Source organism: Galleria mellonella, unplaced genomic scaffold (genome assembly GCF_026898425.1).
Source record: "Galleria mellonella isolate WM207_F2 unplaced genomic scaffold, CSIRO_AGI_GalMel_v1 utg270, whole genome shotgun sequence".
Lineage (NCBI taxonomy): Eukaryota > Metazoa > Arthropoda > Insecta > Lepidoptera > Pyralidae > Galleria > Galleria mellonella.
Genome location: NW_026442062.1, coordinates 2,516,289 through 2,534,988, shown reverse-complemented (window position 1 = coordinate 2,534,988; position 18,700 = coordinate 2,516,289). Strand labels below are relative to the sequence as shown.

The 18,700-nt window shown below is 30.5% G+C and overlaps 2 protein-coding genes and 1 long non-coding RNA gene across 4 annotated transcripts in view; 2 read left to right on the top strand and 1 right to left on the bottom strand.

The window, feature by feature from the left end:
- Positions 1 to 2,178: 2,178 nt before the first annotated feature.
- Positions 2,179 to 3,466, bottom strand: LOC113514338 (uncharacterized). Of its 2 annotated transcripts, XM_052895312.1 has the most exons (3): positions 3,219 to 3,466; positions 2,754 to 3,011; positions 2,179 to 2,375 (listed from the first exon to the last, which is right to left on the bottom strand). In XM_052895312.1, the coding sequence occupies exons 2-3, from the start codon at positions 2,992 to 2,994 to the stop codon at positions 2,254 to 2,256; spliced, it is 363 nt and encodes a 120-aa protein (XP_052751272.1). In that variant the 5' UTR covers positions 2,995 to 3,011; positions 3,219 to 3,466; the 3' UTR covers positions 2,179 to 2,253. The 2 variants fall into 2 exon arrangements, with proteins under 2 accessions (XP_052751272.1, XP_026754203.2); XM_026898402.3 differs by lacking the exon at positions 3,219 to 3,466 and having other exon boundaries at positions 2,180 to 2,375; positions 2,754 to 3,127.
- A 45-nt stretch (positions 3,467 to 3,511) lies between these two features.
- On the top strand, positions 3,512 to 6,084 carry LOC116412813 (uncharacterized). Its single transcript, XR_004223901.2, has 3 exons — positions 3,512 to 3,684; positions 4,350 to 4,550; positions 5,166 to 6,084. It is a non-coding gene; the product is annotated as an uncharacterized LOC116412813 (long non-coding RNA).
- A 2,269-nt stretch (positions 6,085 to 8,353) lies between these two features.
- The window catches only part of LOC113514337 (facilitated trehalose transporter Tret1-like), a 29,149-nt gene continuing 18,802 nt past the window's right edge, over positions 8,354 to 18,700 (top strand). The window contains exons 1-2 of the mRNA XM_026898400.3: positions 8,354 to 8,445; positions 15,947 to 16,159. Of these exons, the coding sequence (XP_026754201.1) occupies positions 16,045 to 16,159 (115 nt within the window). The 5' untranslated portion in view covers positions 8,354 to 8,445; positions 15,947 to 16,044. The remainder of the gene's footprint in view (positions 8,446 to 15,946; positions 16,160 to 18,700) is intronic.

Genomic DNA, 18,700 nt, shown 5'->3' with positions numbered 1-18,700 from the left:
TAAAAAAAAATCAGATTGGTTTAATATTAATTTTAATATGTCTATTATGTCAGCGGAATTAATTGCAATTTTAAAAGAATTTAATGTGTAATAAATATTAACAAATATGTAATTTTATTAGAATGTATGAGCGGATTAATAACCGACGTTTCCGACGCACAACGAAAAAAATAGCATTTAATTCGTTGTGCGTCGGAAATGAAACAAATTTCTATTGCTTAGACAATTTTAGAACTCATTCATAATAATAAATACTGCAATGGGTTTCAGCATACGTAAACCAACGTGCAATGAAAAAGCAGATCGTTTAGCTAAACTAGCCACTAGAAAAGTTGAGAATATCAGTCGTTACCACATTTTACAGAGCATATATCTAAATTTAAAAATCAATGTCAAAAAGATTGGACAGTATATTGAATATTTTAAAGAAATTTCGAAAAGAAAAAGATAGTTGGTATAAAAGTATTCAGGCTGAACCTCCGCACATTCACTCCTTCACATATTAAATTAGCAATTCAACGTCGATCTGGCCATTAATCATAAAAAAATTGCACATATGATGGGAAAGTCCTGGTCACCTCATTATCAAATTTATGATACCGTCGATGAAGTACAACATGTGTTGTTAGACTGTTCTTGTAATAATAATATTGCATATAAAAGTTATCTATAGTAGAAGTAAAGGGAGACTTTGTACAGAAGTCGTTTGCTTGACACATTGACACATCTGTCCCATTCGTGTTTTTACCGTAAAGCAGTTGTGTTTGCATGGCTGTGTTTCGGTTTAAAGGGTGGGATATGGCAGTGAATTTACTGGATATAGAGGAATAACACCCGAATCCTCAGGAATGGCAACGCATGAGGGGAATCATGAGCGAAAAAGTATACTCTTTTGTGTCCATGGTACTGCTCATGTGTAAAGGCAACGGTTACCACTTTCTATCAGGTCAGCTTGTTTGTCATTCTAAGTTGCATAAAAAAAAATAAAGTTTATTAGTAAAAAACAAAGTCAGGCGATTTCGCAAAGAAGAAATATTGCAATCCTATGTTGGATAGAGACGAATAAGTTATACGACCAATTTCTGGAGTAATAAATAAATTACTATAATATGATACACAAAACAACGAACGAATTATACCCCGACAGGTAGAGCCAAACATGGATCATCATCATCATCGTTTCACCTGTTATCCGTTCACTGCTGAACATATCATCAATTGAGGGAGTTTTGCCAATAGAGGAGCTTTGGAGATATTTTAAGAAGGACATTGCTGCCCATTCCTCACCATCCCTTAGTCGCCTCTTACGACACCAACGAGAAAGGAAGTGGTAGCATATCCTATGCCGGGATCATACGACCTGTGGTTAATTATTAGCCAAATCCTCATGATGAGCCAAATGACCTGCTTCGTCCTCATCTTACATGCCTCACTAGGGCCTTGTCAATATATACCGATAGCACAGACAGGATTACTCCTTCATATTCACCCATTAAAATAAAATAGTAGGTCACAGCTCTCAAAGTAAAGTACCTACTTCAATGTGACACAAATGGCTCTTTCGATGTCGGATCAAATTCACTATCTAGTATTATGAGTCACAATCAAAACATGGATTTCATACTCGTCAAATAATACTTTTTTTACTTAAGGCTAAAATGTCAAATATGTCGAAAAAATTTCGAAAACCAAAAAACTGATATTTTATCTTCATTTTAACGGAAAAGGGGGTTTGCTAACAATAAATACCTAGATTTTGTGTCATCGTGGCAAGCCGTTTAGTATGCCTAATTTTTATATTAAAGTTTTTACGTCATCTATAAACAATATATTCTTAGTCGCGATGTTTTTTTAATGGATCATAATGGAATGATAACCCCGTCTGCACTAACGGTATACGCTAACGGGGCACCTGTGAAGGATGATAGGTGAGACGAAAGTGCAGGTCAGTTAGACCAGGAATTCAGTACGATGGTTTCCAGAGGGAGACCACGCAGATGTCAACCTAACAGGATATATTGCGAGCAATGGAACTGATAGTCCGCATTACTAACATTCTTTGCCCCCCAAATTATTGAATTGGTTAAGCTATGTTTTGATCTATAATAATAATCATTTGCGTAGATTTCAGCATTTTGGAACGTGAAATCTCTTATGTGAAATCAGTTGATAACTACTAGATAAACTACCAGTTACCAGACGACGATTATTTTATTATACTATGTACACAACAGAGGCGTTTATTTACTTTTATTAAAACATTGAAGATGTTAGCGATGGGCATTCTTTACAAATGGTTCTTTTTTCTATATCGTCTACTCTGGCGGATAAGTCATAAATCTGTTTCTCGATTGCTTTCATATCACTCCTGAAACCTGAAAGCAAAGAAAATAGGTTTCAAAATGTTATTATGAATATGTTTTCTATGATAATTGTTAAAAATAATATGATATTATGATTCAGTCACGCACAATTGTTAAATTTATATTCTGTGTATTTTTCTCTACCTCTGCTTGAGAAGAACGTAGTAATTTCCCTAAAATAAAATATTGTAAGACTAGATATCGACCGAAAATTGCTTTATTATAGTATTATCTATTTAGTAGTCATTACTACTACTCCCTTCTTACTAAAAAGCATCACTATCTACATTTACATACAAAACTTGTTTTAAATTTCTACACGTGCTCCATCATCATCATCTTTTCAGCTGTTCAGTCCAAATTACAAACTTATCACAAACAAAAAGTTACCTGTAACGGTGGCGTCCAATTCAGTCAAATATTGTATCTTGCTGCATAGCTCATCATATTTTTGCGATATATAATTCCTCGCGTTCTTTGAATCAATCAATTCCTTGTCGATTTTATGAACTATTTCATATTTTAATTCATCGAATTTGGATTCCAAATTAGAACCTGGTAGGTGAGCTTCTGTTATTGCAATTTCTTCCTCAATTTTTAATTTTGGACTGCATTTTGTGGTGCACGCCATGTCAAAGATTGGATTCTCTGTAACAACGGAATAATTTAAGGCTCTCGTACTTTCCGTACATGATAGAAATACAAAACCTATATCAAATAATTGTTACAAAAAATAACAAGTCGCTTGCATAATGACAGTATTCTCTTTGGAATGTAATTCATTTTTATTTAAAAAATCAAATTCATTTTATATGGCCAGTTTGGTATTCATAGATAATGTGTATACAGACTTACAATTGATCATGATTTATAATCGTGTTATATTTTCCCAAGGCTATCGTAATTTAGATCGTAATCATTCCTTGCTGACTGGGGCTATCTGAGATTTTATTTACACAATCAAAACATTTCCTTGGATTAGTAACAAAGAAGTGGATCCTTGCGATATCTAATCGCTAGATCTTATCCGGTGGTTACTGGATCACGAGAGCATTCGTAATTTTCCTTTTTAAAATTGTTATCTTTTAATAGAAATATTTGTCAGTTCTTAATGCTAACGGCCATTTAATAGAATGTGACAATTGTGGCCTATAAAAAGCACCACTATCACAGACTGCACTGTGCCACCTATGTTATTCCTCATAACTAAGTTATTATGTCTTTGCATTGTATAATTAAATTACCAACTTCTTCTTCAAACTGAAACATAACAATAACCCAAGTACAGTTGCATGGCAGTAGAAATACAACTACGAGAGAGGTAAGCATCTTAAGCAGATGCCTTTCATACGGTTTCCTTCTGGTGACTTATTCCCAATTTAGTGAGTATAAGTGTAATTTAATGTTCTAATTTTAAACTATGTCTTGAAAACACAGAACTTAAATATCCTTACTGTTTGTTTTATCCTAGAGTTTTTATTTGGGACTACTTCTACATTCCCACTGTTCTTAATTTACATCAATAGGCATAGTTGTTATTATATCAACAAGTCATATATAATCATAAATAAAAATATGTATCTAATTGAAGGTATTGGTGTCTAAGATACAGGCTAGGCCTAGTTTAGACACTAATGTGCTCTGGGCTTAATGCTACATTTTATACACATATAATTCACTTTGAAATTTCTGTAAGCCCATGACTGTATATTTTTATGTGTAATAAATCTTTTATTATTATTATTAATTACAAAACTATTCACCCAGTCATCTTTTATCATCAAGAAGATGACTGGGTGTGGAACTGTTCTAAGCCAATTATTATGTATTGTTATTACGTACATTTAAAATGAGATTCTTCAACTTTCCTTATTACAACCGAACCAAAGGCACACAGTTTTACATTATCCATAATCAACGTATTTTTTGTTTGCTTTTATTTGATCAACCCTTAACTGTCTACTGCTGAACATAAACTTTTTCCAGAAGGGGAGTTTTGCTAGTAGATAGGGACAATGTGCTTCATGAATGCGATCAACCAAAATGTTTTATTCTCAACGGTGGTCTGCACTCTGCCGGTTTACTAAGTGCTTTTTCACGCTACGTTTGAAAGATCCGATGTTATGCAGACGATGACTGGGATATGATACACGAAAGCCATTCCCACAATGTTACGGTGTAGTTCAGGTAGGAATTCACAAACTTATTTCAGTGATCACGTTTTAAATTAATGACTTTATCAAATCATGTTACTGCTCTGTCATCGACTTGTATCATGATTTGATATGCACACGTTCAAAATTATCACAATCACTTCATCGGAATATTGACGATTTGTTACTACTCGTATTTTTTACGAAAGTTTTAAACTGGGCAATTTTAAAATTGAAATTTTATATTATACATTTAAAACAGAATAATAACATATTCGGTCATGTCCATGGCGCTTTTCATGTCTAGGCATTACATATATATAAAGGTTATTACTTCCCACCAAATGAGTTCGTAACTTCATTGCCGTAACAAGTCGTACAAAATAACCGGCTACAGAAATCACATTGAATGGAATATTTTTTCATAAAATGGACACCCTAACAATCCCTTAATCGATATTACTAAATGACTACAGAATCTTTAGTATTCACGTCACTTACAACTATTATCATTGGAATAGCTGTTAGTTTTTGTTGCAAATAACTGCTTTATAAATTCAGTTTTTTATGTATTCTTAAATATAGGATATAAAATAACTAGTCAACGTTAATTTCATTACGACTGACTTTGCATCTTTATTTTTTTCAGAGCCTAATCTTGGAATATTAGCCCCGTTTGTAATCTTTATTTACGCTGGCGAGATACTAATGAAGAATTATGTAATAATGAAATTGAACTATATCATGACTATTATAAAATATTATATTCATCAGGAATTAAGCACGATAGTTTCTAGGGGTGATCGTGTGGCGATCGACCTAGTTAAGCAACCCTGTTGTGATTGGATGTACCTATATATCAATGAAATAATCACAATACTAGTTCCTTAGTAGGATTAGATGAAAATGTTGTTTCCATACCTCGATTATTGATCTATCTTCTCAAAATCTCTTTATACATAAGATATTTTTGTACGAAAATGAAATTGTTGAAAAGCCCTTCAGATAATACCTAATAATAAAATTTACTGCGAGATAAGGTACTATTCAACATATTCATCATATTTTTTTTTTATGGGTGAAAATGGTATGGTAACCCCGCCTGCGCTAACGGGGTACGCTGGCGGAGCACCAGTGAAGGGTGATAGATGAGAATGAAAACAGGTCAGTTAGGCCATCATGATGAATTCATCAGGAATTCACCATGATAGTTTCCAGGGAGAACCGCGAGGAGGTCGACCTGGTTGGGTATATTGCTAGCAATGGGATTCTCAGTCTCCATTACTAACAATCCCTTTCCCCCACATAATATAAGTATTGATACATGGTATATATTTGTATATGGACCACATGTAGTTAAATAAATTTAATTCAGTTATAAAGATTGATTAAAGATATTATACATATATATAGCTATTCTTCGCGGACTTGTACGTGTAAATTAATATAATATATAAAATATTCCATGATATGTTAGGATATAACCTACCAATTCCATTCAAATCCGTTCAGCCGTTTAAGCGTGATTAAATAACAAACATCTTTATTTCAAGCATGTATTTTATATCTTTTCATGTCTACCTATATGCTTCGTGACGTAATTAAATTTAAATAAATTAATTAAATTTTTATGTATTACTATTTTTTATTTCTTTCCTTATTTCTTATCAGCGTCTCTTCCTTTATTTTTTTTTTCGTTTCATTACTTCTTCTCCAAAAGTTGTCTGAAAGAATAAAGGCTGTCTATTGTATTCTAACTGCTTCAAATATTTTCCCCGTTTATGTACTTTATCAGTATTATAAAATGTTTATAAATAAATAGATTTCTATTATAAAAAAAAATAATAAGCATGATTAAATCACTATTATTGTTCTCGCAACAATATTTATTACATAAACAGCTGCATGTATTTATGAAGCAATTATCAATTACTTTTTTAGGGTTCTTGAAACATTATTCGTTCGACAACGTCTATCTCCTTGACTACTTCGTTGGTCAATAACTTGGCAACATATTTAAACGTAACAAAATTCTATTATAAATAATTATCATCATAAAGAGCTTTAAAAATTGTATTTTTTTTTGATCATCCAACAAACTCGATACAGCAGCTGTGTATAACATATATTATATGTACGCACACTAACAACTACTGAACCCTGTTTTAATTAATTATTCACGCATTAATATTTCCAACATTATGAACAGGTGGGAATTTACTAGTAAGTCAGTGATTACTCGCGGCCCTGTAATATTGAGTTACGGAGCCTACAATACGGTGAGATACTTAATTATTTGTATTTAATTTCTTATCCATTCAAGCGTCATGTAAAAATATGAAAGGCCATATATTGCATTTTTTCAAGCAAGAAAGAAACGATGAATTTTTTTTTGTGCAAGTTAGAATGGCAATGTGTCAATGTGTCGTCAAATGTGTGTCAAATGGGTCGTCAGCTTGTTAGCTGACGACCCACCTGGTGGTAACCGACGCCTGTAGACATGAGCAGTACCATTGACGTAACAGAGTATACTGTTTCGCCCATGATACCCCCATGTGTTGCCATTCCTGAGGACCTAGGTGTTATTCCTAAATTCCTCTGTACTCTGTAAATTCACTGCCATATCCCACCCTTCAAACAGAAACTTAATCTGTGCCGAAACACAGCCATGCAAACACAACTGCTTCACGGTAGAGACAATAGAACACAGGTGCCCAAGCAAACGACATTTGTACGAAGGCTCTCTCTGGAAATGAAAAAATAATGAAATAGATTTGAAGCATGCAGTAGAATATACCTGACCATTTTGAGAGTACCTATTGCAAAAGATACATCCAAAAGAATCGCTATTTTCAAGGTTTCAAGCCTTTTCATACCTATTCAGTAATTTTACTGCTATATCCTAACACCTCGAACAGGGGGGAAAGGGATTGTTAGCAATGGAGTTTGACAGCCCCATTGCTAGCAATATGCCGTATTAGGTCGACCTCCACGTGGTTCCCCCTAGAAACCATCGTGAACAATTCTCGTTAAATTCGTCACGATGGGCTAACTGACCTACTTCATCCTCACCTATCATCCTTCACTGGTGCCCCGCCGATGTATTCCGATAGCGCAGGCGGGGTTACCATTCCATTATCATCCGTAAAAAAAACACCTCAAACAGAAATACAAACATGCAAACCTATCTCCTAGTAGCAGGTAATTGCATTTCTTTAAAGTCCTTCATTGCAGCAAATTACTGCATGGTCACAAAGGATAAATTCTTATTATTTTTGTGAGAGAAGGTAATATTTGCTAATTCCTGTTGACAAAGGGCTCATTGCTAGCAATACACTCTTATGAAACCAAGCTGTTACCCGTTACCCCTTTGTTAACATTCAATATAGCTGTAGTAGGTATAATATAGCCTATCAGATCGACTTCCATGCTGTTCCTTTTACAAACTATCGTTATAAGTTACTTCTTGATGAATGTGTCGCAATGGGCCAACTGACCTGTTTGCATCCTATCCTATTATTCCTCACTGCTACCCCTTTAGCGGATACCGGTAATGCAGGAAAAAATTGGTTTTAACTCTCATTTTGGCGAAATATTATTATTAATGGGCCGCATTGCTAATAACCAGGCCAAGTACTTAAGTAGTGCCATAATACTTATCACTCCTCGTAAATAAATCACGATGGTCCAACTGACCTGCATAAGCCACTAGCACAAGTGGGATTACCTTCCCATTTCATCCATTAAAAAATGTTTTAGCAGCGGATAATGCTCGGATTACGAAGTGTTATTGCTTACAATAATAATGAATTAATCATCATTTATAATTTATCAAATATGACAAAAGCAACGTGTAATATGTTCCTCACAAACTGATATCATATCATTTAGTGTGTAACCGTTGCTTAGTAGTGAATAAAATTGGAAATGTAAGTTTTTATTTTTAATAATATTTCGCAAAAAACTATTACTGTTATAATAAAAAGTACTTGTAAATTTGCATAATGTATTTAATACGTACATTATATAAATAAAAATAAATTGTTATTTGAAAACAGATAATATAAATCTTAGATATAGTACCTATCGAGGGTAAAAAACGATCAGAAACTTCTCTCGCGCGTCGGTTTTTTATACTGAGTGTTTAAATGTTTAATCTCTTGTCTGAAATTATAATATCTAATAAAATGGCCGTCATATTATTTGTGTGATATTTATCACCAATTAGAAGGTTAATGTATTTTTATACCTATCTACCATTTTGCCGAAGCATTTATATTAAAACACTCTGTCAAGATGTTATTGGATTAATAAAAATAGCTGATCTTTTTTGTTCATTTATTGGAATTTAATAACTGTTTATTAGCTAATTATCTAAATAAATATTTAAGCCTTGTCCACGCAATGTTAATAAAGTCTTCGCTTTCCTAAGATAAAACAGCTAAATATTGACCTTAAAAAGTTATTACTACGAATATTTTATTAAATAAACCTACTAGTTTCTGCGTGATACGTATACAGGTGGACAATATTTTTTTATACTGCAGCTACTATTTTAATTTTAAGCGACTTCAAAAACGGAAGAAGGTCTCAATTCGGTTGCATTTTTTTATGTTTATTACTTTAGAACTCCATCGTTTATAAACTGATTTGGCAAATTCTTTATTTAAAAATATGTACTTTCAGATTGGTCTCATAGAATTGTTACCAAAATCGGTATAGTACTTTAGTTTTTAAACTAAAATAACTGGTTTTGCTACCACTGAAATGACTGTTTTTCTTTGTCGACCAAAATCTTAAATCATTGTTGGGTCATGTCATGTCACATGACATATTTATAATGAAAATTTACTGGGTAATTAATGAAATTTTTGTGGGTAACATAGATTTAAATGAGTGTTGCTTTTTAGATTTCTTTCAGAAAGCCATATATCTAAAAAATCCGGCTTATAATATATATTATCTAATGTCTAACAAGCATTCAATCATCTTGATTTTTTTTACATCTTTATAATAACGTACATAAACCAAGAATAGCACGTTACTGTTAAGAGCAAGTAATTATAAACAATTTTACCAAAATACGTTGAATATTTTACATATAACAAAAAATATATAACAAACAAAATTAAATAAATTATTAGATAGAACAAAGTCTCTATACATAAAACTTAAGAACATTCATACTTTTGCTTATCGAAATACGGCAAGATTTCAATTATCTGTCAAATAAAAAAAAATTAGGAGAATTTTAACGATTCTATTAATTCTATATTAATTATTTAAAGAGTGCTTTTTCTAGCTAACTAAAACGGTAATAGATTTTCCCTCTACTTCATATTTTACTTAGGGATTTTTTAAATAAATTTTTACCATTAAAATCCATTTATAGTGACAATTTAATAAGAATGTTATTACATGAATACCGTTTTAGTTCGCTAATACAGAACTTTTTAAATATTCACTCAGAAATATTGAAAATTACTAAATTCTTTTTAAAAATTGACAGATAATTGCAACGTTGCTTCACTTCGATAATCTAAAATTATGAACACTAGTAGGTATTGAAAGGTAGGCAAATTTTGTTAAAATAATCACATAAACACTTACATATATATATATATATATATATATATATATATATATATATATATATATATATATATATATATATATATATATATATATATATATATATGAACCAGGCCTTATTAAATTACGAAACATAATCAATATGTCATATCAAACAATAAATATGTAATCATCATACAAAAATTGATAGGCACATTATCTTGTTCATTATGTACACATATTTTTTACATGTGGAATAACAAACATAGTAACAATATAGATAGAAAGTGGTAATCGTCGTGTAATAAGTCTAATTTAATTTTTATGTCTGTAAGCTTGCCCCCAATATAGAATTATATTATCTGTGCCCCAGTTACACTCGTATTTTACCAACAAAATTTGTGAATATCTTCACTAGATGTATGTGAAATCTGTAGTTTTGAAAAAATTGGAATACTTATTAACAAAATGCATTGCTTAAAATAACTCATATAACTACTAATGGTCTTCTGGAAGTATTTAGGTACTTCAAAATATTTTTTTTATAAATTCACAAACTAAACTAAACTAGATTATTTTCCTATCGGAAATGCACCAAAATAGTTAACGTTTCTTAGTTTAAATGCCGCGCAATGTATTTTTTAAACTTTACGATCTACACGACGCGTAATACATATAACGTGTACTCAGTAGCGCTTCTTCGTACATAATTTTCATAGACTTTACACGATTATAAATGAAAAAAGAAAAACAGAAAAAAAAATTCCGGAAAGAATTTCCGGAAACAATTTACTGTTTTAATTTTTGTCAACCTGTCCCTTACACTCTGTATCTATTTTTGTAATAAAAAACAATTGTGTAATGTTATAAAAAATATTTCTTGAATCCAGAACACGTTACGTATAAATTATGCATGCATTAAACATTCAGAAGTTGCAGTTGTGCATATATCTAAAAATTGTATTTGTGGTTATCGGCAGGCGAAGGCAAAGAAGTGTACTTGTCAGGAAAGAAAGTACATAAAGTATAAAAGATCACGACTTTTTTTATTAAGTTACTCTTTTAATAAAAACTAAAGGTGCCTAGGTTTCTGCCTAAATTTGTTTACTACATTAACCCATAACATTCAAGAAAATAGCATATATCTTTTTAAAAGGCCGGCAGCACACCTGCAATGCCTCAGGTGAGCCGCATGCTCATTTACCCTCTGTGTTATAAAAAAACTGTAATATTTTGTATTTTATTAGTTAATAATCTATAGTTGCAAATGCATTTCTCTGAAAGTAATCTTGGTAGTACCCATGATATAACATTGTATATCAGACCTGACATCCATACATTACTAACAATGATGAGACGCCTACAAATATTTCTATAGCAATTTTATAAAGCAACAGACAACTATCACATTGCAAGAGCTAATTTTTTAAAGAGAAAAACGTGAGTCGCTATAAAAATTTATATTAGGCGCACGCTAAGGTAAATTGATCATAATAGAGTGGCAAAAGATCTGATAAAATGTGAAAATGGAAAGTTGCACATGGTCAGATGTCATTACATGTTGAACTAAAATGTCTGCCTACATATGATGCCTATATATGTAAATAACTTATACAAAACTTTAATAATATACTCGTATATATCATCATAAATCTATTTTAATATTATAAAGTTGAAAAAGAGTTTTTGTTTGTTTGTTATATTTTAATGCCTTAATAGTTTAACCAATAGAATGGAAAAGTATAGAAGATAGGAAGTAAAGAAGCCTAGGTGTACCTAGTTTTTATTCCGGTCAGTAATCAAATTTCAATAACGAGGACGATGTTGCGGGTAAAGGTAGTGATTTTATATTTTGAGTATTAATTAATTTTGAATTTAAAATCGTTTACATTGAGTTTAAGCGATTTTTAATTCACATCGTAGATGTCCATGCAACACAACTTGATGGATCAGCGCGAGCGTCGAAACAAGTATCTAGTGACAATCATTATATTGCATTACACATATCACACGTCTGGAAGGATGTGCTTAATCTTAAATAGCATATTAAACACTGTTAATAATATTCATTGATATTAATTTTACTCACATATCCATGATCAAGGGTAGACGCTGGCGCACAGGAAAATGTGGAGAAATATGACTAATGATTTTTCCGGATTCCCGTTTCCTTGTTCCTTGTCCGGTTATTGACAGCTTGAAATCTTTATTTCCTATCCTGGATTAATATAACTAATTAATAATCCGCTCTGGCTTTGTATGGTTCTTTTGAAAATATTGCTCCTCCTATTACTAGCTAATAATGTAATCTTTCTATAGATAAAAGAAAATTAAAGTATTTTCAGGGTTTATTCATTATAAAAAAAATCAAATCTTTCGTCTTTATACTATATATACTTATTAGTTTAGTTTTCCATAGTATGCAAATGAGCAAGGACGCAGATATTTTTAGATTCGCACCTATATTGAAAGAAATAAAAAATGTTTCTTATCCACTAAAATCTCATAGAGTGCTGTCTCTTTGCTTTGTCATAGTGTTGGGATAAATTATGTTTTTAAATGATTAACGAAACCACTTCCAGTAAAAAAACACCTCGGTTGACACCTCCACTTAAATACCTAATAAATAAAATAAATAAATACCCTTGAACATACAACCCCATCTAGTTCTGAACTAAGCAGAGTTTATACTATGGGTACTAGACAACTGATAGTAATATTCAAAATAAATAAGTTAATACTATAAAAAAATATAAATTGACAGCATAATTTTTTAACGAACAATTAGTTATAAAATAAATTATATTTAAATTAGTTTCAAACACAAGTTATATTTTGAGTATCGAACTTTAATATATAAAATTAAATTTATATTAGTCTCAAAAATAATCTTCATGTAGAGCATGCGCCTTAAGGGAGAAAAGTCGCCGAAACCTGAAAGCGAATGAAGGATAATAGTCACCAGAGGGAGACTTTGTACAAAAGTCGATTGCTTGGGTACCTCTGTCCCATTCGTGTTTCAACCATGAAGCATCTGTGTTTGCATAGCTGTGTTTCGGTTTGAAGGGTAGGATATGGCGTGAATTTACAGGGTACAGAGCAATAACCCCTGAGTCCTCAGGAATGGCAATGCATGGGGGGTATCGTGGGCGAAACAATATACTCTGTTATGTCCATGGTACTGCTCATGTCTATAGGCGACGGTTACCATTTTCCATCAGATGGGCTGTCATCTTGTTTGTTATTCTAAATTGTATAAAAAAAAAAGTTATCTAAGTATACAAGACCAAAGGAAAACTGATAGTATTATACTTGATTGAAGGTCTCTACCCTCGATCAAAGCTGATATGTAATAATACTAGTTAGTTCTATATTCACTGATACCTATGCCCATAACAAAAACCTCATCTATCCTTTTTTATTGTCTAATGAATAATAATTTTATTGAATGATTGACTATTGTTTTTGTCGTGTTATTATTATTATTAGGTAGATATATTGACTATTGTTATCTGGTCTTTGTTAATTGTATTATAATTTTGCTTCATACTACATAATATTATTTTCATGCAAACTCTTTGTCAATGAGTACATCTGAAAATTATTTCTCTTAAGTACATTTAATTATTTAATAATAAATTTAGAGATGAATAAATGTAGAACTAAAATTTTCAAGAATGATACTTTTAAATAGAAATTATTATTATATTAATTATAGTAGAATAAAAGAAATAAATAAATAACAAATTAGTATGGGAGGATCATTATAATAAACTCACTCAGACTTAGATATAGGATAGTTACAATCTATTTGTCATAAATTAACGTATCAACGTCGACTTTCTTACATTTAATTTCAATTTTTAAATTATTAAAATGATTTAAATATTTCCTATAATATTAAGCAATAATTCCTTGATGTATAATTACTACAATGAAACACTTATTGTACTTTATTTACGTATGGCTCTAATTAGAAAAAAATGATAAAAGTAAGTGTGATAAGGATTGTAATTAAAAACTATGTAATTATTTATATATTAATTGCTTATAAAAATACTTGTATCAATTTATTATATTTAAAAAGTTGCATGACTTCACATAAAATTGACTATGAATGTGTAGAACCATCTAAATACAATAGGTCGTAGGTACGCTATAAACGCTTGTTTAACATCAATTGTTCATCTAAATATAAAAAAGATAACAACTTCCTTTTAATAGTTTTGTCATAATGGCATTGGGAAAATTTATTTAGATTACCAATTATCGGATAATTTATTTGATGTCGATCACTTACATTTGTCATGCTCTCACTTCGTGCTTACCTATACATACATGTATAATACATACATACCTATATACATATCTAAGTATCTTACTTTCTGATCAAATGATTACAAAAATTATAAAATTTACTGAATAGCTAAGATGTCGAGGATAATAGATAATAATTAATTAATTCGTTCAAAATTAAGATAACAATTATTTAATGTATGACACGATCAAATACTAACTTGTTATCTTGTTTAAAACATTCCTATATTAAAAGATAAACAGATGTGTAGATAGACTTCAGTGTACGTCTATGTGTAGGTCACGACAATTTATCTCCATAACTAATTACAATTTATTTAAATGTGTCTATAATATAAGCACGGAAAGTAATTCTTTATACTGTGATGTAACTATTATTTGGACATCTATCTTCATACTAAATTCTCTATCGATTATGAGGTTCTAACATGGGCTGAGTGATTGTCAAAGCGTTTCTTTAGGCGCATTTCTAATTCTTTCGGGTTTTTATACGACTTAGAATAATACACAAGCTGATGATATATCTAATGTAAAAAAATAACGTTCACCTATTGATATGAACAGAAACCATACATGTCATAGAATATACAGTGACACTCATACATTTATTCCTAAGGAATAGCCTTATGTTTCCGTACCCAGCGATTTAAATGCATTTTATCCAACTAACTAAAACTCAGCCATGCAAACACAGCTCTTAGACTAAAACGAAAGCATGTATAAAACAAGAAGTTCTCAGGCGAATTATTGTACAAACTCTTTCTCTATTAGATTGTTACACCTATTTTCATAGTAGAATTTCAACTTGAACGGACGTCAAAACACCAGAAAAAAAGTCTAATATATTGGAATTTTTACCAAAGGGTTACTTTTAAAAAGCATCATAGTCCTCAGGAGTGGCCATGAATGAGGGATACTACAGAAGAGACAGTATACTCTGTGATATTCATATTTATAAGAGTACGATTTTCCATCAGAATGGCTATTAGCCCGTTTCCCATCTTAAATTGCATAAAAAATCCTCATGTTATATCATATTCTATACAGTTTTCGTTATTGTTTTCAATCCAGATTTTAAAAACCTAATTATAGATTAAAAACGAAAAGGTTTGTGCACGTACTAATCTATCAATATTAAAAAAAAAAATAGATTAGAACATAAGAATAAGAAATAAGTATATAACATACATCTGAAAATAAACTGATGCTATATAAATTTTTAAGTAACAAAGTTATGGCATATTATCTCTCTTATTCAATCTCTCTTATAGAAACGTAGAATAAAAGGGAAACTGACAGGGAAGTCTACTACTGTAGACTATTACTGTATTGAAATCAAACGTTGATCAATAGCGATTTTCAGGAGGCTATATTTTTTTTACAGAAACACAATTTTTCGCACAGAGTTTCGTTGATGAAAAAGTTTGTCCAAAAAATAGTATATCTTGACCCCCGTAACTTTTATATCTTATTTCGAACCAATTTCAACCTGACTACTAAGCGTTTTTCCTGTTTTCTTCAAGATAATACAATTTATTGCAGATTAGCCGACGAAACCCCGGAAGAGCGTCCAAGCTACCCTACGTCCTAAAACGTTAAAATCAACATTTTAATCATCAGCTGACGTTGCGTGACGTAGTATGGCTGATATGAACTACACTTACGAACCAGTGACTACTGATGTGTCAGTCAACCAACAAACGCATAGGATGGAGGGAGGACAATTGTGGCGGCAATACATAATCGCCGGCGTCGGTATGTCTTTACTATATGTGATTCCTATACTGTGAAACAAATAAAAAATACTCGTGACAACTAGCCGAAAAAAAATACTTATTACTTTTTTATCGTGCAATATTAAGTGCCGCGATTATTCGAATATTTTTTGTCAGCTGTGTTCAAAGTGTAGGTAATTTGTTGTTTGTGTTGTTAGTGATGGACATGAGCTTATTTTCATGACATTATGCTCATTTCAATAGATATGTTCGAATTTCTCGGTTGCGGTTACTTGATGCATATAAACACCTGTGTGAACCAATTTTGGTGATTTAAATTTAAAAATCAATTTATTTGATAATTAGCATTAATATAGACGAATACTACATAACACTTGTTTGTATTGGTACACACAAGGGTGTAAACACGAATACAACAGAAGAATGTTCGTGTTTCTTTTAGCAAGCTGCTGTATTTGCATTGCTGTTTCAGTTTGAAAGAATATAGCAGTACAGGATACAGAGACAGATCAGAAGGGTTTAATTTTGAATATGACATATACCTATAAATTTAGTCTTCGACAAATTACATCAGAAGAATATGACATATACTGTATAGGATAACATTAAAAAAAACTACTTTAATTTTTAATGTTTATTATTATACACAGGGCATCAAACCGGGAAAAAAAATTTTTGGTTAACCGAAATCGAGAACGAAAAAAAATATTGGTTTTGTTCCCAAAACCGGTTTCTGAAAAGAAAAACCGGCTAAAAACCGGTTTTATGAGATTTATATGTTTGGATGAAATTTAAGAAAAAAAAAATGTAAACATTTTTTTATTTAAAATTTAAACAAAAATAATAATTTTGCCCAGTAAACAACTTGTAACGATTTGGCCGCCTCTTACCTATATGTAACCAGCATTGAGCAATCCATTTGACAGGGTAACAGATCAGTACGTCCCCAACCTACCACTTCTTATTCTCTTAAAATGTGACTTACGAGTACATTACACTATTATATACCTATTAGTAAGTAGAGATCCGACGTAGTGAAATGCTTTGTTATTAGGTATAATAAATTTATATTAAGAATATTGTGATAGCACATTTTTTTAATATAACTTAAATATATTTAAATTTTTAAAATTAAAATTAAATATATTTTGAATATATTTTTTTAATAGAACCAATTTGGTATAGTTATTTTTTACAGTTTTATAACTAAATTAAACCTGTATAAGTGATAAATTTAAATATATATTTAAATTAAGTACTTACCTATTGGGTTTATTAAATAAATAATTTACTCACTATCCCTATGTAATCTAAATAAACTTTATTTGCAAAAACATAGTAATTTTCTTTGAATTATGTTCAGCATTTTTTTCGTAATTATGCTTGTTACGAATATATATCAACAAACAAAAGTTTATTTTATTTTAAATGACTAGTTTCCTTTATTTATAGACCTTGTAGCTATTTTTCGCGACAAAAACTCAATAATAGATTATTTTAAATTGCAATAGGTACGTATAACATAAATTAACATAAGTTACAGAAAATGTAGCACTTATTAATAGATATACTTACTACAGGTACAAGGTACACTACAAAAAATTGGGTTTTTTTTTATTATTAACAAATTATGTAGAAAAGTAATATAGATACTCATTCAATTTCATTTCAATGTCAGCTCTTTTCGAAATCTCAATAGATATAATTATATTTATCTACTAATTAATAATTATTATCACAGACGTTTAATTAATATTTATCAAAGATTATTTTCTATAGCTACGACTATAACTGGAACTATAAATTTAATAGAATTCGCAGGCCCCAAAATGGTCGAAAATGATATAAGGTTATCTATTATATTTACATAAAACACAAAATTTTGAATTTTAACTCAGTAACAGTATATACTAATCTAATGTTCCGTTATCGTCCTCCATATTTTTAATTAAATAAAGAGGATAGGATGTTTAAAATTTTGTTTCGTAAAAAATATATATAATAAACTCTACTGATTGCAAAAAAATATATCAAAACCAGTCCAGATTCTGCAAAGATATGGCAAAATAGTTATATAATTAAAAATATGTAGGTGAAGTAAATTAACAATTAAATAAAATCATGTACAATGATAGAGATTGATAGGTACTATTTAAGACGGTTCATATACCGAAGATTCAATTTGACAGAATGATGATAGGAAATTAAAATGTTAATCAAAGAAATATGAAAAACATTCTTTTCTTTTTTTGCTTATATTATAAATTCTGTGATATGTAAATAAGAATAATATTCCGAAATTAACGAAACGATGTCCTATCAGTAGACTTTTTGATAAATTATTCAGAAACATGGAAAATTGTTTGTTTCTGCCGAAGAGAGATAATTCAGACACTCTCAAAGCTATTATTATCTATCAGAACAAGTATAAGGAATTATCTAAAAAATAATTAGTGCCTACTTGTAAAATTGTACATCAATAAATACCACAATTAAGTTCTCGTTATTTTATATGGTGAATAAACGCAGATTTAATATTGATATAACATTACATGAATAT